At 32.8% G+C, this 25,768-nt stretch overlaps 1 protein-coding gene across 1 annotated transcript; it reads right to left on the minus strand.

Annotated features, from left to right (window-relative positions):
- LOC148272360 (poly [ADP-ribose] polymerase tankyrase-like) lies at positions 1–16,724 on the minus strand. Its single transcript, XM_088240145.1, has 6 exons — positions 16,608–16,724; positions 12,815–12,946; positions 5,155–5,317; positions 3,408–3,528; positions 1,046–1,199; positions 1–156 (listed from the first exon to the last, which is right to left on the minus strand). The coding sequence occupies exons 1-6, from the start codon at positions 16,623–16,625 to the stop codon at positions 31–33; spliced, it is 714 nt and encodes a 237-aa protein (XP_088096271.1). The 5' UTR covers positions 16,626–16,724; the 3' UTR covers positions 1–30.
- Positions 16,725–25,768: the final 9,044 nt, after the last annotated feature.

Raw genomic sequence — 25,768 nt, forward strand, 5'->3', positions numbered from 1 at the left:
CTTCACTCGAAGCACAAAAAAAATATATATTTAAAATTGTTGACCCCAATGCGGGTATAGTATTCCATACGAGCCGTAAAACGCACCCACCGGTGGATGAGAATATTCTGGTTGTGCCGTTTTAATTGTATATGTTATCAGGTAATCGGGTAGAGCCTAGAAAGAAAAACAATATATTACTTACACAATATTTAAAAGTAAATCTAAATGCCTAAAGACAAAAATAGGTTTTTAGCCCCCTGGGAATTATCAAAATAATATTGTGCAAACTCGAAGACGAGGATTTAAAAAAAACATAAACATACAACACATGAAGAACATTTAAGAGAAGGTAATATAGAAGTCTAGGCATCTACAGGGCTTATGACCTGTCAATGGCTGGTTTAAGTGGCCACTTTACATAAGTCAATGGATTTTCTCTTCGAGCGGTATTAACGACTTTCAAATTATTATTTTTAGGAATCAAATTTTTCTTGCATAGGCTAAAAAGAACTTTATTTTTTTGTTCAGTTATTCCTGGTAGCTCAATGTAAGCATTGCAAATTTAAAAAAATGAATTAAAATTAGCAAATTTAATGTGGTACCAAAACTCAAAATTAAGTCATTTGTCTATTCTTAAACTAGGTAAATTGAAAATGTAATAGTCTAAAATTAATAAAAATGTTGTTTTCACACAATTTGATTGAAATATCACACAATATGATTTAAGAAAACTCAAGACTATATTTTGTGTTATTAAATTGAGAACTGTTCATTTAGACTTGTGTATCATATTATCAATACTTCTACATTATTAACTCAAAATCTCAGTTTTTTGACTTGTCATAGTTTAAAACTAGGGGTGCGCTATGATTGAGATCGGTATTCCTGCATCTCCAGTTAAGATGTCTAAAAAATGTCCATTGAATTTTCTCGAACCTTTCTTTATGTGCGACATATTGCGGAGACCAAACAGAAGAGGCGTACGCATTTATGAGTAACCTTTTTCTTATACCAGGTATAAATGGTCGCGTTAGTTGGTTAGAACGGAGCATTGGTGAGTCACCTGTTCTCCCCTGTATACGACATATTCCGGGTAGTTCAGCCCTTCGCCGGACTCTCCAGTGACAGAATGGTATCGGGGTGGGGGGTGGGCGATGTTTTGCGATACCATGAGCTTGTAAGTGCGACCCAGAGATACCCGGCAGACTAACATTTGTCTGAAACATAAAAAAATATTGTAAAAAAAACCGCCAATGAGCGAATAATGATATTCTTAATATACAAAATACGAATACAGGTAAACGTCGATTTACAATTACGCCGCTGGGTGCCGGCGTGGGATTCCCCGGTTCGGCTGACACCCGACGACAGTAGGCGCCGCGATTCTCATAGCAGACACACGTTTACACGTTCTTTTATTTTATTACCGTGTACGCGAGCAGCCTATTGTGTGTGTGAAATTGTTTCCGAGTTGGTTTTCGTTTTGTTTTTAAGAAAAATAAAAAGGTCTGATTTTGTTTAATATTTTATTATTATTAAAATTAAAAGAATATTCATATTTGTAGTTTTTGCTATGATTCTGCAAGAAAGGAAGCACCAATCAAAGCAAATGAAATAGGATGTTTTTTTCAAATACGCGTGTGAATTTAATTTAGTACCGGCGAACTGGTGAGTTAGTATTTATTATAAAAAATAGAATTATTTTTTTTTTTAACGAATTTAAATTGTAATTATTAAATATATTAATAATTTAGAAATATAAAGGAGATGTATTAAATAAACATTTTAGATTGTTCTTAGAATTTTGACGCGAAACTAACCTTTTATCTTCCATAATATACATTTTTTTTACGCCGATGTCTCTCGGAACGGAACCCTGGCATAAAACGACGTTAACCTGTACTGATATAATATCATATGCTGATGACACTGTACTCATTATATGTAGCGCCTGTTACTCCTAGCTGCACTCCCACTTCTTTTTGAAAGCTGCCATTTTCTGTAACATGATATCCATCATACCAGGTATTTGAAATTCTCGGCCCTTTTAATGACTTGGTTTGGCAGAGTCAGGAAATTTTGGGCATCGAGGCATGAAGTGTTACACAGTACATGGGTTTTTGCAATATTGATTTTTAAACCCGTGCATGCGGAGTACCTATTTAGGTTATCTACAGTGGCCTGAATACCCCTGATTGCATTGTCAATTAAAACCGCATCATCGGCATACTCTAGGTCGCAGAGTTTTCGGGAGGAGATGGATATTCCTCTATCGAGTGGAATCGACTTCCTTAAGATGAAGTCCATGAGGATTATAAAAAGGATCGGTGCAATGACGCAACCTTGGCGAACTCCGGTGGTGACCACAAACTAATATGTGACAACGTCGTTAATTCTGATACGGCATTCGCTATTTGAATTTGAATAAATAAATAAGGTAATAAATTCAAAACATTAAAACAAACCTTTCACATGTTTCACTGTTTGTAAATCTACAATTTACCTGTAAAGACCACCCAGATATTAGCCTATGCTGATGACCTAGACTTAATCTCCAGAACTGTCCCGGGATTAAAATATGATTTCTTAAAGCTTGAAATGGCTGCTAATGACATGGGTCTTAAAATAAATACATCTAAGACTAAATATATGTTTGCAAGAAAATCACAAATAAACTTTGTACAACAGGCAATTGGCGTTGGGTCACACCATATAGACAACGTCAATTCTTCGAAATATTTACGTACTGAAATGACTGATGATAACAATTATAGTATCGAGATTAGAACACGGCTATCGGCAGCAAACAGATGTTATTATGGCTTGTTTAAACATCTGGGATCCAAATTACTCACTAGGAAAACTAAGACTATTATTTATAAAACTCTCCTCAGACCGGTCATTGCACATGGTGCCGAATGCTGGGTTATGACCAAAAAAGATGAAAAAATATGGTATTGGTATTCGAAAGAAAAATATTAAGGAAGATATTTGATGCTGTCAACCAAAACGGAGTGTGGAGGAGACGGTTTAATCATGAATTAGAGGCGCTGTATGGTAAACCCAACATTGCACAATTCATCGAAATAAGAAGATTACAATGGTTGGGTCCGGTAAACAGAATGAATGATAGCTGAACCCCAAAAAAGATTCTATACATCACTCCGGAAGGCAGACCAAAATTAAGATGGCTAGATAATGTGGCATAACAGGCCACAACGGGCTGTAGCGCCACTGATGATGATAATGATGAAGATAAAGTCCATGAGGATTATAAAAAGGAACGGCGCAAGGACGCAACCTTGGGGAACTCCGGTGGTGACCTCAAACCGATATGTGACAACATCGTTGATTCTGATTCGGCATTCGCTATTTGAATTTGAATAAATAAATAACTTAATAAATTCAAAACACATCAAACAAACCTTTCACATGTTTCACAGTTGGTTAAATTATGAGTTCTGCACCCGTTTCCAAGGCCAAATACGTACTGGTTACTTTTAGAGGAGTGCTCGGCGAAGTATATTCCTGCGCCAAACATACCGCCTGAAACAATCATTTATTTATACTTTTACATTGTTTGTATTCTTTTTTTATACAGAAGAATGTTCCCTCACTGTTGTCCCGTGCCGAGGGAAACATTTTACAAAATTTAAAACATGCCCTAAATTAGTTATAACAAAGTCAACAGAATAATAGTAATAAAAAACCTAATTAATCTAATTAACCTAATTATCTTTAACATAATAAGCAATATAAACTAAAATAATCATTATATAGACTTAAATTTCATAAACAGTACACACATTTTACCTATTTGGATTGATCCACTCATCGATCCGTGCGCAACCCACCTCCACTATCCATTTCTTAATAGCGATTTTATATTGTGAGTACTTACTAACTGTCCTTATGGATAATTGAAGTAGATTGTACACTTTAACCGAGTAGTAGGCCAATCCTCTTTGACCGAAGGTTGTGTTAATTTATTTTTTTTGCAGCATCAGGGTGGAGTATCTAGTGACTCTTGTATTTGTAACGGAAGGTAGAGAATAATGTTTACGTGCGAATAGTAACAGAGCTTTTACATAAAGTTGGTTTATAGATTTTACATTAAGAGAGATTTTTGATAAGGACATGTGTGCCTTATCTGAATATTGTTTGACAAATGGATACTTCTCTTTTGAAAAGGAAATTTATAAACAGATAGAAGGAGTAGCTATAGGTAATCCACTTTCGCCCGTAATAGCGAATTTTTTCATGAGGAGCTTTGAAATCACCGCTTTGGATACTGCTCCCTCCGTCCCCAAAGTCTGGCGGCGTTACGTCGATGATGTTTTTGTGATATGGGATCATGGATCAGATAAACTTAAAGTGTTCCTAGAACACCTGAACAGCCTGCATCCTTCTATATAGTTTGCAATGGAAAAAGAAGAAAAACGGGTCCTTCCATTCCTTGACGTCGAAATTGTGAGAAAACAAGACGGGAGCCTGGGCCATAAAGTGTATAGAAAGCCGACGCATACTAATCGGTATCTTCATGCTACCTCTCACCATCGTCCATCCCAAAAACTGGGTCTCATAAATACACTTGCCAGAAGGGCGACTCGTATTTGTGAAGAAACAAGCTTAGAAGCTGAATTGAACACATTAACAAACGCGCTAGAAGGAAACGGATACAAAAAGAAAGAGATTTTGGCTAGAATAGCTTCTATATCAAACACAAACAAGACGCATGACAGCAATAACGATAACTATAAAGGAATAGCTTGTTTGTCATATGTAAAGAATATTACGCATAGAATTTCCAAAATCCCTAAAAAACACCAGATCAAAACTGTTTTCGGCACGTCGGCAAAAATAAGAGATTTTCTTAAATCAGCAAAGGACCGGGATCCTCTCGAAACCGACGGCATTTACAAACTGGATTGTAAAAACTGTCCCAAGGTATACATAAGGCAGACTGTGAGAAAGATTACAACGAGAGTAAAGGAGCACATGCAGGCTCGGCTACCTTTGATTCTTATTTAAAAACTTCGCTGGTCTGTCTTTAAACCGTATTTTTGTTTTAAATGTTATTATATCAGTGTTGAATGTTTGTTTCTTTAAAATAAATAAATAATAATAATAATATCAAGCTACATGTAAAACATTCACAACAATCCTACTCACTCATGTTTGAGTATCGTTCGTCGAATCCGGTTTCGATAATTTTAGTAATTTTATCGGAGCCGTGGAACAATTTTTTCTGGTTACAATATCCAACTTCTCTCGCTATGTCCTGCTGTCTGCTCTTGTATTTTTTCCACAAATACTCGTTGCTTACTTTCTGGATCTAAAAATAATAAATATGATCAGTTTATTTATTTATTTTATTGATATTAAGATATTATGTTGTATACAACATAACACTACATTAAGCTTTTATCGAGTATCGTAAAGCGTTTGACTCAGTTGAAAAATGGCCTGTAATTGAAGCACTTCAAAATGCCCGAGTTGATTCTAGATGCATTAGATTAATAAAATTCATTATTGACAATGCTACTATGGAGGTGAGGATTAATGAGGACACAAAAACTGATAAAATCAAAATAGAGAAAGGTCAAGGGGACACAATATCGCCAAAGCTCTTTACGCCAGCCTTAGAGGATGTATTTAAAAACCTCAATTGGGAAAATAAGGGTGTAAAGATCGATGGCATGTACCTGAGTCACCTCAGATTCGCAGATGATATAGTGGTCATAAGTAAAGACTGTATGAACTAGGCGAAATGATTATAGAACTACACGAGGCTTCAAAAAGGATTGGTTTGGAAATGAACATTCATAAAACAAAGATTATGAGTTCAACAGGACGAGACATTTTCATTAACGATAATAAAATCGAAGTGGTTGATGAATATATTTATCTAGGACACAAAGTCAAACTTGGTAAAGATAACCAGATAGCGGAGTTACCAAGAAAAATAGGACTCAGTTGGGCTGCTTTCGGCAAACTTAAATATATTTTTGAAAATAAAAAAGTTCCCATATGCTTGAAAAGACAAGTATGCATATGCAATCGTGCATATTGCCGGTGACAACATACGGACTAAAAACCATGTCTATAACACAAAAAAGTAGCCAGAAATTAAAATGCACGCAACGATCCATGGAAAGACAGATGCTCGGTGTATGTCTAAAAGACAAAATAAGAAATGAAGAAATAAGGCGCCGAACCGGAGTCGTGGATATCATGGATCGTCCAGCGAAATTGAAATGGCAGTGGGCAGGACACTCGGCGAGGCAAAATGATGGCAGGTGGACACCCAGAATAATAAAGTGGAGACCGCGGGCAAACAAAAGAAGCGTTGGAAGGCCACAGAAAAGATGGGTCGACGACATTGCCTCTATTGGCGGTAAAACGTGGATGATGAAAGCGGGTGATAGGAAGGAATGGAGACGTTTGGAAGAGCCCGCCATCCAGCAGTGGAGAGAATAAGGCTGCAGAAGAAGAAGAAGAAGGTACTATTGATTGTTAAATGTTTGACCACATGTTGGTTTAATTGGTGTCCTGCCGAAAAGACGGCCACGTCTCGAAACCGGTAGACATAGAAAAGTCGGTAAATGGTTTTATCCAAATATTCCTTCTTTTAAAAAACACACACTATCCTGGATACAAACTAAAGATATGAACTCTTTTTTTCTATGATATATTTTGTTGCCCTTTAAGGGATATTTTTATGCTTTTTTTTATATATTTTTTATTTCCTTTTTTAATATATATAAATAAAAAAAAACTTATAATCTTTTACAGAATATTTCTCTTTCTTATATGACACAAAAATATTATAACTGTTTATTTATTATAGAAGCAAAAATTAAACTAGTTTTGGTCACAAATATTAAATATAATTGGGTGAAATAATATAATTATTTATAATTCCTCTGTGCGTGTGGTGTCACTGAACTCCTAAACGGCTTAACCGATTTACGTGCGGTTTTCAGAGAAATATAGATCTTTGCGCTGAGCGTGTTCGTAGATATTAAAATCTTTAATCTAACGTGTAGAAAAGAAGCAAGAAGCATAAATATTTTATTCATCGATCTACCAGGGTTGCATTCGAGGAGAATGCATTTACAAAAAAATGGAAAGATGTATTTAAATTAACTATTTTTTTGATGTATTTTGTTGCCCTTTAATAAAGGAATATTTTTATGTTTTTTTTAAAATTATTTTTTATTTCCTTTTTTAATTACAAAAAAAAATACCTTCTTATATTTTACAGAATATTTATTTTTCTCCTTGTTATGTAACACAAAAATATTATAACTGTCTATATATTCATTCACATTTTTTACATTTTTTTTTACATTTTTTTTTTTACATTTACATTTTTTTTTTTGCACCACAACAGGCCAGGAGGCCTAATTACAGTGATGAATTACATCACAGAGCACCCAGGCTTGAGAAAAATCACAGTTTTAATTTTATGTGTTCTCACCGGGAATCGAACCCGGAACCTTCCGTGCGTGAGTCAAGTGTCTTGACCACTACACCACAGAGGCCGCCCAAGAATTGTATACCCAAGTATACCTAAGAACAGGCCATGCCTTTGTGGGATATTTGTTTACTATTTTTACTATTAATATGTATTTAATTGCTATGTAATTATCCTTTATTTTTAAATACTCTGTTTTACCTCTTATGTATATTGTAAAAAAAAACTTGAAAAATTTAATATATGTTTTTTTTAATTAATAATATTTATTTATTTATTTTATTTTATTCTAAATATGCAGCCCATTACTGTCTTTAATCTTTTACATAATTTGATAAATAAGATGATTAATTTTTAGTAAGTCAGATCAGGTCACCAAACACATGTTTTTATTTATTCACGAAATGAGTCACTAAGATAAATCGGTCGTTGTCATATTTATAAAAATACAGTAAACTTTATATCGGAATAAAACCGAATCAACCGGCTTTCGGTTACTATATGTTTGTCTGCGTTGCGTCCTTCGCACAGCAATGTAATAGATATAATAATAGCGTCGCTTCCGTACTGACGCGGAATCTAAATTCTCTGAGTAATAAGGAGACCGATTAACAGTTTTGTCCGATCCCCACAGTGGATAGTGTTCATTGAAGTCGTTTTATGATCTCAACTCATTTTAAGCTTTTTTTGAGTAAGGTCGTTTTTGTCCTAAAAGTGCGATATATTTAATTGATTAGTTTTTTAAAAACATATTTCTTAAACTTCTGTTTAATTAAAAAAAAATTTTTTCCATAAACGTGTTTTCCTATTTCATAATATTTTTTGACTGCCTTATATAAAATTGAATTTTGTGACTTAACTTTTTTTTGTATTGTGATCATGCTCATGTTAGTTTTGATATATTTTTTTCAAAAATTCTGTGTTTTTTTAAAATTAATAATATTATACATAATCATCATCATCATTCCCTTTCCGCACCTAATGGTGTATAGGGCACTGAATCACAGCGTATCTTGATCAATTTTGTTACATGAAGGTAAGGTGATCAGTCTTACGCTTCAGGTACCAGTCATGGGGCTACGAAATATTCTAGTGTGAATTCACCCTTTTAAATCAATATTTCATTTCAACCATGCCGGGAATCGAATCCGAGACCTCTTGCATGGTAGGCAAACGCGCTAACCATTACACCACGAGGCCGACACAACCATCGTACAATATTATTTGCTTCTACGTTCGTATTTTTAAATCATTTTACATCAAATTTACACTTGTGTATGCGTTTTTTTTCAAAATGTTTCTCAAAGCTTTGTTTTGATATTTTCTAGTAAAAATAAAAAAAACATGAATAAGATAAAAAACAATAATTTTTAAAGGTATTTCTGTTAAAAAGTATACTTAAAAGTTTTATGTGACTAAAATATAATTACTTTTAGACCGGCATATTACGCCATTTCAAATTTAGACTAAACTTAGGTATCTGGGATCTCAATAAAGACTAAGTATTGAATTATTATTTTTTTTAATATTTGATAATAATAAATTGAACATGAAAGTGGCCGAAGCAAAATTTTTATTTTTTGTTTTTGAACAGAAATACAAGCATTTTTGTGACATTTTTCTTTATTTCACGAGAATCCAGTTTTTCAAGACGACAATGTCCGGTCATACAGCTCGTTTTGCGAGCACAAGACCAACATTTTTATCAAAATTTTAATGCTAACCCATCATAAATAATGTTATCTTATTACAGATAACCGATTTCAAAGAATTAATGCAAAAAACAACGTCGATAAAATGGCCCGGAAACAGACTCGACCTGAATCCCATTGAAAACTTATGAGCAATTATGAAGGGAAAATTAGACAAAAAATGTGAAGTTGATATATTTCGTCTGTCTTTATATAAATATAGGTTAAGTTTTCAAAAGGTTATAAATTAATTTGTATAAAATTTCTTAATATTGTTCTTTATTTACTATTTTTTTCTCATGTATCTCTATAATAATGTATAAACTTTTCATCTTCTTCTTCTTTTCCACATCCGCTCCTAAGTGGCGCATGTGGACATCACCAGTTGCCTCTAGGAGACCCTATCCCCAGCCAGCACTCTCGCTTCTTCCCATGTCAATCCAGCGCCCCTTGATTCCGCCGAATAAAGTCTAAAGATCGTCATTGACGGCCTTCCAGAACGGCGCGAGCCCGCAGGTTTAAAAGGAGGCAATTAGGGTTTAGGTTCTCCCGAGGCGTGCGCAGCACGTGTCCGAGCCAGGCCCACCGCCGCATCCCCTAGACGCTCGTTATAGGAGGCTGCTGCGTCCGTTCTCGGACTTCAATGTTAATTATAAAATCGAACCACCTTATACCTAATATTCTTCTCAAGCACTTCAAAACTCAGAAGTTCGGTGATTTGAGCTTTGGTAAGGTGCCAAGATTCACGAACCCATATGGGAGAACTGGCATTATACAAGAGTTGAATAATCGGCATTAAATGTATAAACCTTTGTGTGTGTATATGTATATATGTACATGCATGTATATATATATATATGTGTGTGTATATGTATATGCATGTGTATTTATGTGTGTATGTTTTTATATGTAAATTTATTGAATATTTTTCTATGTACCCCTATACCTATGTTGGTACATTTCCTTATTTTTACTTATTATTTTATCTTTTAGTTTTTCTTATGTTATCTTTAATTTTAACTAAATTTACATACTTATGTTTTACTGCTGCACTTGCATGTATTTCTAATAAATGTAAAAGCCCGTAGGGCGTGTAAATTAATAAATAAATAAATAAGAGGTGATGTTTCAAAATATGAAATCATTATTATTATTGTAACTAGAATTGTATTCACCAAAAAATAATTTCAACGTATAGTTTACGTACCAAATAATTTAACACAAAAGAAAAGATAATCTTACCGTAACAACAAAAGCAGAAAATCCGACTATTAACTCATCAGTGAGTCAGCCCATATTGGGCGATATCAGTTCTTGGAACATAATTGTAATTTATTTAATTTTCTTCAGCAATTTTCAATTTCATTATTCTTACTTTTGTAACTAAATAAACGAATATCCAGATTAAATAAGTTTTTTTTGTAATTTTATGACTTCATCGATAAAAAAAATACTATTGAGTTAGTTAGTTAAAGTTTCTTTAAAATGCGATTTTTTTATTGATCACCGCGGTATTTAGTAAAAAAAATGACAGCATTCGTCGATACAATTTTACATACATTTATATTTATATTTAATTATAGAATTACAATTATAGAATTACACAAAATAAATTTATATATTAAGATGTAATACATATTTGTGAATATTTTTTAATTTTTTATACGGGATACAATGCAATAAAAAATAAGTTGTACGTGTGCACTTTTTAAATAAGATTTATTCCTAAGAGATTATTCGCAAAAGCTGAGAGAGTATCATGAAAAATGTCAATGTTATTGTTTCGGCAGTATATATATATTATATTCCTGACACACGCGGGCCATAGGTATGTGGCAGGGGCGAACCGTGCATAGAAGCGATTATGCGCAGCTTACCATTATATTTGACTAACCTTAATAATGTTTTACTGTAACGTCATTTACAGAAAAACATATAAATAATTACCATTTATTTTTAATAATTTCCACCGTTTGTATTTTTATCCTAATATAAATATCAATAAAGCGCGCCCAGCGCCTTCGGTGAGCCAAAAAACTAGCCAATTATTCCAGCTTATTTTTTCATACAAATAAGTATACTATATTCTGAATGTCTTAACCCCAGTGCGGGTTTTTTTCTTCTAGATTAAACTTGCAGTTTACACAAATTATTTGAAGATTCTAGATTTGGAAAACAGTATTTTAAACAGTATTTCTTAAGGGTTATTTTTCTTTGAGACGGTACTTTTGACATAAGACCATAATTACTTTCATTCGTCATATTGCAGGACATGTGGCGCTTGACGCAGCCGTTTTTAGCACTAATTATTTCTTGAACGATTCGGCCAGTTGACGTTATCTAATATCGACTGAATTCATAGTGCTGTTTTTTTTTAAAGAGTTATGTATTAAAGTAATGTATAATATATCTATATAATTTAATATATTACGAAGTTACGTCGTCTGAGTTGATTTCATGGATGAGAGTTGTTGTATCACACAGAACCACAGAAAAATATCAATTTATAGTATATGTTACTTTCATTATATTATGTACCTCCTTTGTTTGTACAAATATATAAAAAAAAATATGGCTTACCTGTAAATAAAATCACCATTCGCTACTAGTGTGTGGTATGAAGCATTATTTGAAAACATAGGCAGTTTAAACATTTCCCGATGTCTGAGTGTTCTCAGTCCCGCATTTATTTGTATTTTATATATGAGGTTAGTATGAACTTTATAGTTTAATATTTTATACAGAAATTTTATATCAAAAACAACGCGGCGTTTTATCAGAGAATTAAAATAAAAAAAATTTTAGAAATTGCTCGTAATTTGAATTTGAACGTGGGTTAGACATTCGGAACTTATACAAAAGGTACCTAAGAACTTTTTTTGAACAGATTCTATTGAATTTATATGATTTTGATATTGCAGACTCCATACGCGTGAGGCATACTCAAGATTACTGCGAATCAAACTCATATATAGACATATAACAGTTTCCGGGTTTTTAAAGGGTTTGGTTACTTTCTTACCGAGTTATGTAATCTACATGATGTTCAAAATTTAATTTTGTGTCAAAATAAACCCCGAGATCCTTGATAATGTTAACTACTAAGAGAGTAGTCCAAAATTATTGGGTTAATTTTACGAGCAAAACTGATGGAGTAGCGCTTTTTAATGTTTAATTGCAAATCGTTTTTATGGCACAAACTCAATAAAGTTTGCAAATCAGTCTGCAATTTTACACAATACTCTATTCTATCAATTCTATTTCTAGTCTATGAGCATTCCGTCGGTTATCCTCATTGTCGGACGGGTTGCGGTCGTCTTGAATATCACATCCACATTGTATTATGTTGGCTGTCTGACGTCAGATGATTCCTTTGATGCACTGACATCAACCTCATTGAATAATAAACGCGCCGTATGACCACCAGTCACCGTTCGTATCGAAGCCACAATGGCAAAAAAATTACAGACCATAACCATTCGTCGAAACGACAAGTAGATTCGCAATATGTCAAAAAATTGTGTACTTACCCGTTGAACATCATTTTCTCTCAAAATACCGAGTTGACAAGCGACAGCACGATCATAGCATTGGCGTGCGGGAAAAATACAGCGCATTTGTCGATGCTACAAAAGTTAGGTTTCTAGGATTGAATATATACCTGGATTATTTCGTATTCCCGTAAATTCTCAAAGCTATGAGGGACGATGGTACTCTGCATCATGCTTTCGATTTCTCGAAACTGCGATTCGTTTCGTCGTAGACTTGTCAGCTTTACGTTTGTCCCCCGATGCTAGAAATAGTAAAAATCAAAATTACACCACGAAATCAGTATCGTGAATGAATATACATTAGGGTGGGCCGCTATTTTTTTTTCCGAATTTCGAAATGAAAGGGGTCTAAAAAGTTGCCTTTTGGATTACTCGGGATGCAAAAAATTTATAAGAAAATATTTTATTCTACTTTTGGCTCTCAACCGAAAAAGTCAATTTTTTGCCCTAAACCGGCTGTCATTTCGTATATCAGTCTAATTAAATTGTATAATCTGCGATAAATCTTATTATATAAGCATCCCCTTGGATGCTTATATAATAAGCGCGCCCTTGCGTGAGTTGCACTTTGTTTTGTAATAAATGGGTAGCATTGTTTTAATGTGTCATTGTTTTCGTCAATTTTAGTCAGGCGCTCAACGGAATCAGTTCCGCGGAGTGTAAATTTTTTGCGTTTCGGTAGTTTTAAAACGTGTTTGAGTTTGTAATGTGATTTTATATCTTTACGAACAAAAAAATATTTTTATCAATATAGATAATTAAAAAATGTTCAGACAGTTATAAACTTCAAACTTCTGTTGAGGGCCAAAAGTAGTATGGAATATTTTGTTAAATAATGTTTACGTTCAATGCGATCCAAAAGACAACTTTTTAGACCCCTTTCAATTTGATATCTAAAAAAAAAAACTTCATACATCATCAGCCCACTCTACTATACATGTCAAATAAATGCATTGGGGGTCTTTGAGACCGCTATCCACATCTACCTGCAGCTGCTATATGTTCGTTCGAAGACAGCAGCCTATCGCCACATACCGCACACCGCATTTAAGGACATAAGTCTCCTTGACGGTGCCTACATACACGGAAAAATAGGCTAGATGCCGAACGAGCTCTCTGTAATCTGGTAGCAAAAAGGCATTTCAGAAGTACATGTCATCGCTCTAATTTTCTTGCCTCCTCTTTTACAGTAGTAGCCGCTCGATTGTGGAATAATCTACCCACCAATGTTAAAGACGCCCCTTCTTTATTTACATTTAAGTCAGGATTAAAATGTCACTATTTAAATATTTAAATTGTTCCTTTATCCTTCTCCCCTCTTCATTGTATAGTGTTAATTTTGAAATCTCTAATGAATCTTTGTTTTCAATTTTTGTATAAAATTGTAAGATTCGTTATGTCCATATATTTTTAATTTTCTTAAACTGAACGGTTTGGGAAGTAGGAAGAAATTGCCTTAAGGCAATATGCCCGCCCTTATATGTATATATATTGTATATGTATATAAAGTGTCAAATAAATAAATACATAATATGCACTTCATTGGATTGAGAAAAAGGGGAAGCGATTTCTTCACTGACTGGGATTAAATTGATTGGACATGATCACTTTGCCGAAATGATTAGGTACAGTTGAAATTCTTTTTGGAAGCCACCAGATCAGCATATCCGACAGGACCTATAACTGGGCCACGGATAGTAGCGAGAAGCTCCATTCGGCCATCGTAGAGAGGAGGAACGGGACAAGACCGCAGGATGTGTTCAGAAGATGGATTACGATGTCCGCAGCAGCACAGAGGGTAATCAACAATGTTAAAAATAAATAATTTGTTAGAATATTTGAGTTTGTCCAAATGTTTGTAGACAAAAGACTGGATTTCACCCCCTCGGGAGTCATTAAGATTAACAAATTACAACAGGGATGGAGAATACCTTAAATAAGGGAATATGGAAGTCTAGGCATTTACAGGGCTTATAACCTTTCATCGGCTGGTTTAAGTGGCCACTTTACACACTGTGTAACATTCACCATTTTGCCCTGTAAATGCCTAGACATCCATATTCCCTTATTTAAGGTATTCTCCATCTCTGTTGTAATTTGTTAATCTTAATGACTCCCGAGGGGGTGAAATCCAGTCTTTTGTCTACGAACATTTGGACAAACTCAAATATTGTAATGAAACCAACTGGTCCAAGAAGACGTTTCAAAAATTGTAAAATTGTTTTCAGGCGTTGCCTAGTGGGTGAATTGGTTCAGCCGGATGAATCTCACCCGCATGATAACGGTTTCAGCTATTTACTTCACAAAAGTCAACAGATGGAAGAGTTGAGGTAAATACGGATGTTCAAACATAGGCAAAATGGTAAATGTTACACAGTGTGTAAAGTGGCCTCTTAAACCAGGCAATGACAGGTCATAAGCCCTGTAAATATCTAGACTTCCATATTCCCTTATTTAAGGTATTCTCCATCCCTGTTGTAATTTGTTAAATAATTTGTTATTAAATTTAACACCTAGTCCAGTGATCGGAAATAACGTGAGAAGACTAGATAAGCGCTGACGGGTTGAAGGAAAAAAAAGAAAGGAAACCCTCCTTTGAGGGGAAGATTCCCATCGCGATTGCCGAGCATCAAGAAGAGCATTTGAAGATGTTTTTTTATATCCGATTGAGACATTCCTTCAGTTGGGAGTAGACGGACGCTTCCAACAACAGAGGAACGCTTTCGTTTTAGGTGGAAATTTGCAGATCGTCGCTGGACCTCCAGATCCAAATGGAACAAGCCCTTTAGAACCGGGGGTGCTTCTGTCGAGCATGTCCTATATGCTCAATCAAGAGCCAGAGAGGTTGCCTTTGTCCGCTTAAAATAATTCGCCTAAAATATTGCGACTCACGTCGGTGTGCGCAACAGCCAGCTGCTGGCAAATAAAACTATGGAAATTTTATTTATTTTATTTTTATAAACATAAACGGCAAATCTGCCTTTTACAAACATTTATAATATTAATATATTTGGCTTAATATATATATTTTTTTAAAACATGAATTACCTTATACCCAAGATTTATAAAAAAAAATTAAACCAAAAATTATACAAGATTTACGAGTATAAAAAAAAAAATAACCTAAAAATTATACAGCATATTCAGTAGAAAGTTTAAATAATAAAACATTCTACAGTAAAACAACAAGAAAATCATAAGTACTGTTTCATACAGCTGGGCAAAGTGAACAAAAGAATGAATTTATATAGATTATGAAATGCATTAAAATATATATATAATTACCATTCACCATCTTTGAAAAGGTTCAAAAGGTTTCTTCTACAGGAACAATACCCTACACTAAATACCAAAATACGTGTGAATAACTATTGCCGAGTTCATGAAGGCTATTTAATACGGCATTACAAGTATACACTGTCCGTGAATTGTTGCTACAAAACGGTGGCACCTGTCTAGTCATTCCGGGCACCCTGAAGTTGATGAGAGATAATAGTTCAGGGCAATCCCATATTGAATTTACAATTTTGAATAAATTTAAAAGGTCTATAATTTATCTTCTATCGTTAAGTTTTAACAAATTTAATGTTTTTAGTAAAAAATCGTATTTGAATTTTGGTGACAGTTGTAGTAAGGAGTCCATATTGTAGAGTTATACTCTAACTGGCTGAAATGGTGGATATCTTAGTATAGTGTGCAAGAAAACATCGTTCTAGTCCTTTAGTGCCATAATCCAGAGAGAAAATACGCCAATACGTTTATTTAAAAAAGGTCGGCCGCGTATATTCTCAAAACGAGCAATATTTGAATTTGGGATGGGCCACGTTCGAATTGGTCAGTTTGTAAAAAGAGAGATTTCACCGGAAATACTAAGCACCCACATATTACATGCATACTACATACCTGCTTATGAGTGCTCATTTTTATCCTATAACCAAAATACACGGAACGATTTTACTTTACACATTACTTGAACTTAACAATTCAGAATTCAGACTTGTTAAATTCACGCTGTTATCGTAAAATTGATACAGAGAGATAAGTATTTTAAATTCGATTGGTCAACGTTATGTCCGCATTACGCGGGCGGGGTTGCCAATTTGTGGGCAATTGCTTAAACTGCGGGGAATCTCAGCTCGATTGGGGATTTTTAATATTAAAAAAAAATATATTTATTGAAATCAGTCATATACTCAATAGGTACTTAAAACTAGACTAAAAATGATCTGAAACTAATAATTATCAATATATGAAATGTGACAAAAATATTTTTTTATTACACAAGAATAGAATTTGGAAAACTATAAATAAAATGTTTGTACATATTTACCATTGTAAATTTAAAATAAAATGAAAAAATAATATTGTATTTACTCATCACTACTCACCCACAAAGACTATGCCTGCATGCTGTCGCTGATTTCCCTTTTATTTTATTTTATTTTATTGAAATAAACGGCACTTAGTGCCTTTTACATATAGTTGCATATAATAAAATACATAGTTGTAAGTGAAATAAGTAAAATATAGAATTTAAAAGAAATTATTACTAAACAGTCATTCACAAATTAAGGAGTCAAAAAAAAGATACACGGCTTAAAAATAATATTACTAGTTATAAAAATACTTGAAAAATTAAATATTGGTGAAAGAAATATTTTGAACCTTTAAAAAAATAAGAGAAAAAAAAGTAAGAAAGCAACACATATTAATAAAAAAAAATAAAAACAATTTTGAATAACACTAAACGAAGAATTTTCTTTTTTAAATTACATGTATTATTAACAAATTACAACAGGGATGGAGAATACCTTAAATAAGGTAATATGAAAGTCTAGGCATTTACAAGGCTTTTGACCTGTCAATGGCTGGTTTAAGTGGCCACTTTACACACTGTGTAACATTCACCATTTCGCCCATGTTAGAACATCCATATTTCTTCAATTCTTCAATTTGTTGTTTTTAGTGAAGTTAAAGAGCTGAAACCTTTATTGTTGCGAAGAGATTCATTTGATATGGCCCGCATGTGTCGGGAATATAATATATTCTGCCGAAACAATAAAAATGTCATTTTTCATGATACTCTCTCAGCTTTTGCGAATAATCTCTTAGGAATAAATATTATTCAATAAGTACACACGTAAAAATTATTTTTTATTGCATTGTATCCTATATAAAAAATATTAAAATATATGTATTACATCTTAATATATAAATCTATTTTGTGTAATTCTATAATTGAAGATATATATGCATATAAAATTGCATCGACGAATGCTTTCAAATTGTATGTTTTCTAGTATGTATCTTTGTTGAATTACCTAATAAAATAAAATAAAATAAAAGAACACCGAGGTCCCCAGTTATTTGAACGTTCTTGATATTGATGTTTCGAGTAAAGGTGATATTAAAGCATTTGGATATGTTTGTTCAAAGATAAGACATGGAAGGGAACATATGAAAAATCCGAAAAATATCTGAATATAGTAAAGGCATGGCTAGATACTAATTACTTAACTCTTAATAAATCTAAAACTAACTTCATTCCATTTCAAATCGGTTCTAGAAACTATTCACAAAATGGATGCATATTCATTTCATCTTTCACACAGAAAACTTCATTTTACGTTGTAGATAAAACTAAATATAACTGTTAACCCTTTCCTTGGCAATGTATCATACATGATACATATTGTGATTTCATTTTTCTCGTGCATTATCACAATTCATAATTAACCGTGATTAAAACAAAAAAAATGTTTGGGACTCTGAAGCCTTTTCAACCCATAAATGTGTAAAAAAGAGGGTTTTTCGTTTTGCCAGAATGAGGGTTATCTTTCGTTTCATAAGGTAATTTAAAAAAATAGATTTAAAATTCACTTATTTGTAATGATATTCGCCCAGTAAGTAAAGGCGTCGCATCAACTAGCGTATGACAGGGTTTGAATCTTGTAAGCGGGCAATAATTATTATTAAATTTTCCTGTAATTTTAATGATTTAATACCAAAAAAAAGTACAAAAGACAATTTCAGGCGAAGCGTACAAGTTTGGATGTTGTCTAAGGGAAGAGACTGTTTATCTAATAATTAGTATTATTTTCAGTGTGCACGGAGATATTTGTTCTGAATCAGGTAGAAGAATTTGTGTACCTGGGAAGTATGTTTACTAGGGATGGAAAGACCGAGAAAGATATTGAAAGGAGGGTGAGGGCTTGGAACAGGTTGAACGGTGAACTGAAATCTACCATGGCAAACAAATGTTTATCGCAGGAGGCTAGCCTAGCAGTTCACAACGGATTTCTAGTGCCAACTCTGATGTATGGCAGCGAAGTATGGAATTGGAAAAATGATTATGTAAGTAGGGTGAATGCTGTCGAAATGCGATCCCTCAGGCGAACGTGTGATAAAACGATGTATGATAGGTGCACAAATGTAAAAAAATATAATATATTTGTACCTACATACTAGGTACATAATTAAATGTAAGTAATATTTACTATAAATTGATATTTTTCTGTGGTTCTGTGTGATACAACAACTCTCATCCATGAAATCAACTCAAACGATGCAACTTCGTGATATATTATATTATATACATTACTTTAATATATAATTCTTTAAAAAATAAATAATAAATACCACTATGAATTCAGCCAATATTAGGTATTCAATTGAATTGTCAACTGGCTGAATGTTCTAGTAATTAATTGTGCTAAAAACGGCCGCGTAGAGCGCTATATGTCCTGCAATATGACGCATGAAAGTAATTGTGGTCTTACGTCAAAATTACTATCTCAAAGAAAAATAGTCCTTAAGAAATCGTGTTTGAAATACTGTTTTCCAAATCAAGAATCTTCAAATAATTTGTGTAATCTGCAAGATTAATCTAGGAGAAAAAACCCGCACTGGGGTTAAGACATTCAAAATATAGTATACTTATTTGTATGAAAAAATAAGCTGGAATAATCGGCTAGTTTCTTGGCTCAACGCAGGAGCTGTGCGCACTAATTAAAATTTATATTTATATTAGGATAAAAATACAAACAGTGGAAATGAATTAAAATGAATGTTAACTAACTAACTAACCATCACGCCATTTCCCCAGAGGGGTAGGCAGAGAGGATAGAACGCCACACCACTCTGTCCTGGCACACTTCCTTTGCTTCCTTCACATTCATACATCTTCTCATGCACGCACGTCGATTATTCCGACTTTTCACATGACCACTTTCAAGAATTTGTTGTACTTGATCATGCCATGTCTTTCTCGGCCTTCCTCGACTTCTACAACCAGACACATTCGCATCATAAATCTTTTTAGCCGTTCTTTCATCATTCATTCGCTCCACATGACCGAACCATCGCAAAAGACCTTTCTTAATTTTGTCGATAATGCTTAACTCAGCCTTGCATTCTGCTCTAATTTCGATATTAGGGCACCTATCATACATTGTTTTTCCGCACATTCGCCTGAGGGATCGCATTTCAACAGCATTCAGTCTACTTTCGTCCCTTTTTTTCCAACTCCATGCTTCGCTTCCATACATTAGGGTTGGTACCAGAACTCCATTATGAACAATTATTTATTTGTTTTTCTGTAAATGAAGTTACAATAAAACATAATTATGGTTAGTCAAATATAATGGTAAGCTGCGCATAATCGCTTCTATACACGGTTCGCCCCTGATAAACACATCCTTTTGTTGTAACACAATTTAATAATATGTTTGATTTTTATTTAGAAACTTTGCTGGTCTGTCTTTAAACTGTATTTTTTTTAAATGTTATTATTTCATTGACGACTATTTGTTTCTTTAAAATAAATAAATTAAGACACTGGATTAAAAGTACTTCATGTTGAAAATAAAATATTTAAATTAGACAATTAAGAAATCTTAGAAATAAAAAAAGCGATTCAAAATAAGAAAACAATAATTAATAACCAAATAAACAATATTTATTTTAGTCCTCTCCTGTCTAGCTTCGAAAATATTGATATCAAATTACCACCCTTGTAAGGAAAAAAACACTTGATTTATTGGGTCCACGTGTAGTATTTAGTAAACATGATAAAAATAAAATAGGAATTCTTGACGAAGAAGCTTGTTTGCTTTGAAACCGGTCGGCCGAAAAAATAAATAATAAAAAGTTAGTGGTTAAAAAAAAGTTGTTTTATTTATTTTGCTATAATGAATAACCACAAAGTTAGTCCTTCAAATATAAACTTTAAAAGGAGCATGTTTAAAAATATACGATAGAAGTAATTGCTTCTAAAATATTTTTCTGAATAGAAATGACATCTCTATAGTCCTTAAAATATATCTTGATTAGAATAACAGCTGTCAAACTACTTTCATTAGTGATGGGAAATTACTGATTACTGATCACTGATCAAATCGATTTGATAAGTTATTTCATGCAATCATGAAACTCTGTTTCCGAAAACTGGTAAAAAATGCAAAAACAAGCCTATTATAGTGTGTTTAACACAATTATTCACCAAAAAATGAGACATTAATATTTTTTTCATAAACATCATCAAATGAATTATTTTTTTATTCGATAAATTTACATTGATCAATTTGTCCCATCTCTAACGTGTTTGCAAAATGATGTAGCCTTGTAAGAACGTCGTTAATAATTAGGTTTATTTTAGTTTTCTTTTAGTTTTAAAGCTGATTTTATAAATTATTGTTGATTTATATTTCAAGCATTGTATTAAAAAAATAAATTAACACGCCCGATACAAATGATTTTTCGTGTGTCAATATAAATAACTCCTTTGACGTTACTACAAAGTTATGTCGTCACTTTTTCTGACAACTGTCTCTCTGTGTTCTCTTCCATTGAAATATAATTTTGCTCCTGTTCGATATTTACTTGCACAGTTCTGATGTTCAACAAATTGCCTATTCACTGGCGTATGTTAAAATCTGTTATCTTTGATGATAAAACAGATACCTCTTATATTATATTAATTTTATATCACTACCATCAAATTAGACAGCTATTAATAATATCGTATCTATCACAACTATTTTTATCTCAGAGTAATAATGCGCCAAGCTATAGAGGAACCCAAACGCAAGAAAACCATTCTATGTATAACTATTGGGTAGTAAGTTAGCTACAGTTCGCAGCAAAACGATGGGCCCGGCCGTACTAAGGTCGAGACTTGTCAAATGGATATTAATTTGCATTGTAAATACTTTTGAATAAGTACCTACCTGTGCATTTATTATTGCAGGGTTATTCCAAATTATTTTTCTATAATTCTCCTATGTTTATTTTATAAAACTGAATACATGTTTGTTTTTATTTTTTAATTGATTTACTCATTTTATTCACCATTCACTTATGTTACATTTCTTGAGTCATAAATCCCAACTCCATGGAACGAAAGTCCTGGGTTGAGTTTGTTTGTTTGTCCGTCACATCTCCGAAACGGCGAGTCGTAGCGGCCTGAATTTCGGACGCGTCATTTTAGATGCGATTTCAAGGTCATTTGTTATTTTCGAGTCAAATTTGAATCGACCTCTACTGGACAAAGACTCAAACTTTATATGGATGCTTAGTGCGGCCCCGCAAAATGAAAGTATGTTATTTTTTGTGTATAAACAAAGTTTGTTTTTTGATGTTTACAAACAACATTCGTTTTTTATGGATTCCAATCCGATTATTTCTTTAAATTCCTCATAACTTCTACCTTATTTTGTTATTTTTTTATTCATACCTTTTCTCTTACAAGCTATAATTAATAATAAAAATAATATGACCTCACTGGGTTACTCGTGCCGAGGACACTTAACAATATACTTTTTTTTTTTAAGAATTTACATTTGAGAATAAACAAATAAGACTAACTTAATAAACAGAAATAATTAACAAAATGTTTAGACAGTTTTAAACACTACGTATTTATGTTTATAATTAATTTATGTACATCTATATTATTTATATTACAAAACGCACAATGAAAGATCAAAAACCAAACATAAGCCATACACTTGTGGAGCAGTTGATTTAATATTGGTTTGGGCGAATGAGACAATCCATTTTACTTCTACCTTACTTCACTATCCATACTAAAATAAAATTAACAGACATGCAATACATTTTTTAAATCGCATTCCTGAATAGAGTGCACCCCCGTTGATGAGAAGAAGAGGGTTTTGACATTTGCGAAAAGAATCCCATATTTGAAAATAAATTATTTTATGTTTTGAAATTCAAAAATAAACAAGTAGGTACTTTGGTACCTACTTAAATTCAATATTTGAATGTGAATTATTTTTAGATTTGGAATTCAATCGTAAACAAGTATCTAAGATCTTACTTATACAGTTGTCTTTTTTGCATAGCATCGGGAGGGGGGGGTGTCATCTTCAAGTCAGTGATGGGAAAATATTGTTTCAATACCTATTTATCAAAATTCCCTGTCACCGCATATCCTCACAATTTATGTAATCCGAAACACGAACAATAATTATGTTTATGTACATGCTTGATTATAAACAAAAAAATCCCACAAAGGCATGGCCTGTTCGTGGGTATACAAGAAAATGTTAAAGAATTTTTGCTCTTAGAATAAATAATGGACAGTTATAATATTTTTGTGTAACATAAGAAAGAAAAAATACGATATTCTGTAAAAGATAATATTTATAGTAATTAAAAAAGGATTTAAAAAATATTTTAAAAAACACAAAAATATTCCTTATTATCAGAGAGGAACAAAATAAATCATAGAAAAAAAGAGTTCGTATCTTTAGTTTGAATCCAGGATAGTGCATGTTTTTTAAAAGAAGGAAAATTTTGTAAGTTTGTTATCAATGAAATATTATCAGTAAAAAAGGAATTAAAATTTTTTGGGCCTATAAAATATGCATGTCTCGATGCTAGCCTCGTTTTACAATGTGGTATTTCTAGCGCACGATTCCTTCTTTGACTCGATCTATTTGAATTCTTGTAAATAAATTTTGGTTTTTAAATATATATTTTAAACATTGAAAACAATATATTTGTCTTAGATCAAAAAGTTTAGCTTCTTGGAACAATTGGAAAGAGGGAAAAGTGCGATTTTTGTGAAGCATTATTAAAATATCTAACAAAGCTTTAAAATTACAAGGATTTGTACTTAGGACCGGAAAAGATTTAAATAATATAAATGCATTAAAATATCTATACACATCTCTAGTTAGGACCCAACTGGATTATAATTCTCCAACCTTATCAAATCACTTTCTCAGACTCTATTGAGAGAATTCAGAATCAGTTTCTTAGATACATTTATTTAAGATGGGTTTTCCTAGTAATCAATTAAATTATAACAAAATTCTAGACTCTCTAAAATTAACTAAATTGCGAGAACGAAGAACATCGACCGATCTTACGACTTTATTTAAAACTATCGGACCCGACAGACGTTGTCCTGCCCGAACGTTGGCTTGCCTGCTAATAGCTTAGAAAAAGACTTTTAATTGATAAGTAGGTACCTAGGTACTTGTTTATGATTGAATTCCAAAACTAAAAATTATTTACATTTAAATATTGAATTTAAGTAGGTACCTTAGTAGCTGTTTTTGGTTGAATTCCAAAACATTAAATTATTAATTTTCAAATATAGAATTCTTTTTGCAAACGTCATGTTTTTATTCATAATTACCCCATCTAGAATACGCTTCTCCTATTTGGTCTCCATTCTAGGGACTCATATTGACCATATCGAGTCTGACCAACACCGTTTTTTAAGAAAAGTGGCATAGTTGCTCGGATAACAAAGGGGTAATTATTCTTACTTTAAAATAAAGCAACCTCTTAATCTGTCTTCATTGGAGAGACGTAGAACTGAGATGGACCTTATATGCATTTTCAAAATACTTAATGCCTTAAGTGATGTCCCATCTCTGTTGCAATCAATTTCTTTTCATGTTCCCAACCGTGTCACCAGAAGTCAAAATCTGCTATTTATAAAATCTTCTAAGAGCAACTTTGGTTTTTATGCCCCAATGTCCAGAATGTGTAGATTAGTCAATTCATCACACGACTTGGAATTTTTGGGATAGATCTTCCGGCTTTTCGTAGATCTCTTCGCGACTAAACAGTGTGGGATGAAGTTGGATTGGCATGGTTTAGCTCAAAGTTTTTGGTCTTTCGTTTTTTTTAATATGTTGTATACTATTATTGTTTTGCCCTTGTTTGTCTTTGCTAAATAGTTTTATGTTCTTTTTGTTCAGTTTCTTGCATTTATGTTTCTTCATGTAACTGTTGTAATTGGCTTAGGCCGTATATATATAATGAATAAATAAATGAATAATTGCGATTTTTAAAAATGTATTTAATGTCAATGAATTTTATTTTAGTATTTCCAAAAATCCAGTAAAAAAAAAAATTGAGGAAATTATAAAGAATTTAAGGAAAGAATCTGATTGGGATCCATAAAAAGCAAATGTTGTTTGTAAACATTAAAAAACAAACTTGTTTTAAACACAAAAAAACAAAATACTTTCATTTTTTTGTATATGCATTCTCGTCGAATAAAACCCTGGTAGGCCGATGAAAAAAATATTTATGCTCCTAACTTTGTTTTTTGTTTTAAGCGCGTCTGAGCGCGAAAAAAACAGATATTATTTTCATAGTGCGTATGCCGTGCGATGTCATACCATGGGCTTACTCACGCATACTACACAATGCGTATGTGTAAGTATAGCGCACGTGCCAGCTTATAAAAATCCACCGGTACGCCCTGTTTGTTACGCTTATATGGAGAAATAACTATTGCGCTACTAAATCTGTAAGAAAAATAAATAAAATTATAACTAAGTGTTTTTTCTACTTTTTGACTTACACGACTTAAGTTCTAGAACCAAAAAGACGAAACAAGCGCCTACCTGTCGTCTGGTGAGTGGCACGATAACCTCGTATGTATATAAAGTTGACCCGTAGGGCAGTGATATTTCGTTTTAAAAATATTTCGAAGTAAACAATTTGGTTTTAAAACTGATAGCTGAGCAAAGGTCACAAGTCAAAAGATATATTTATATTTTGTCGTTAGTATGACTTCT

This window comes from Micrasema longulum, unplaced genomic scaffold (assembly GCF_059751315.1).
Source record: "Micrasema longulum isolate JH-2025_06_02 unplaced genomic scaffold, ASM5975131v1 h1tg002359l, whole genome shotgun sequence".
Lineage (NCBI taxonomy): Eukaryota > Metazoa > Arthropoda > Insecta > Trichoptera > Brachycentridae > Micrasema > Micrasema longulum.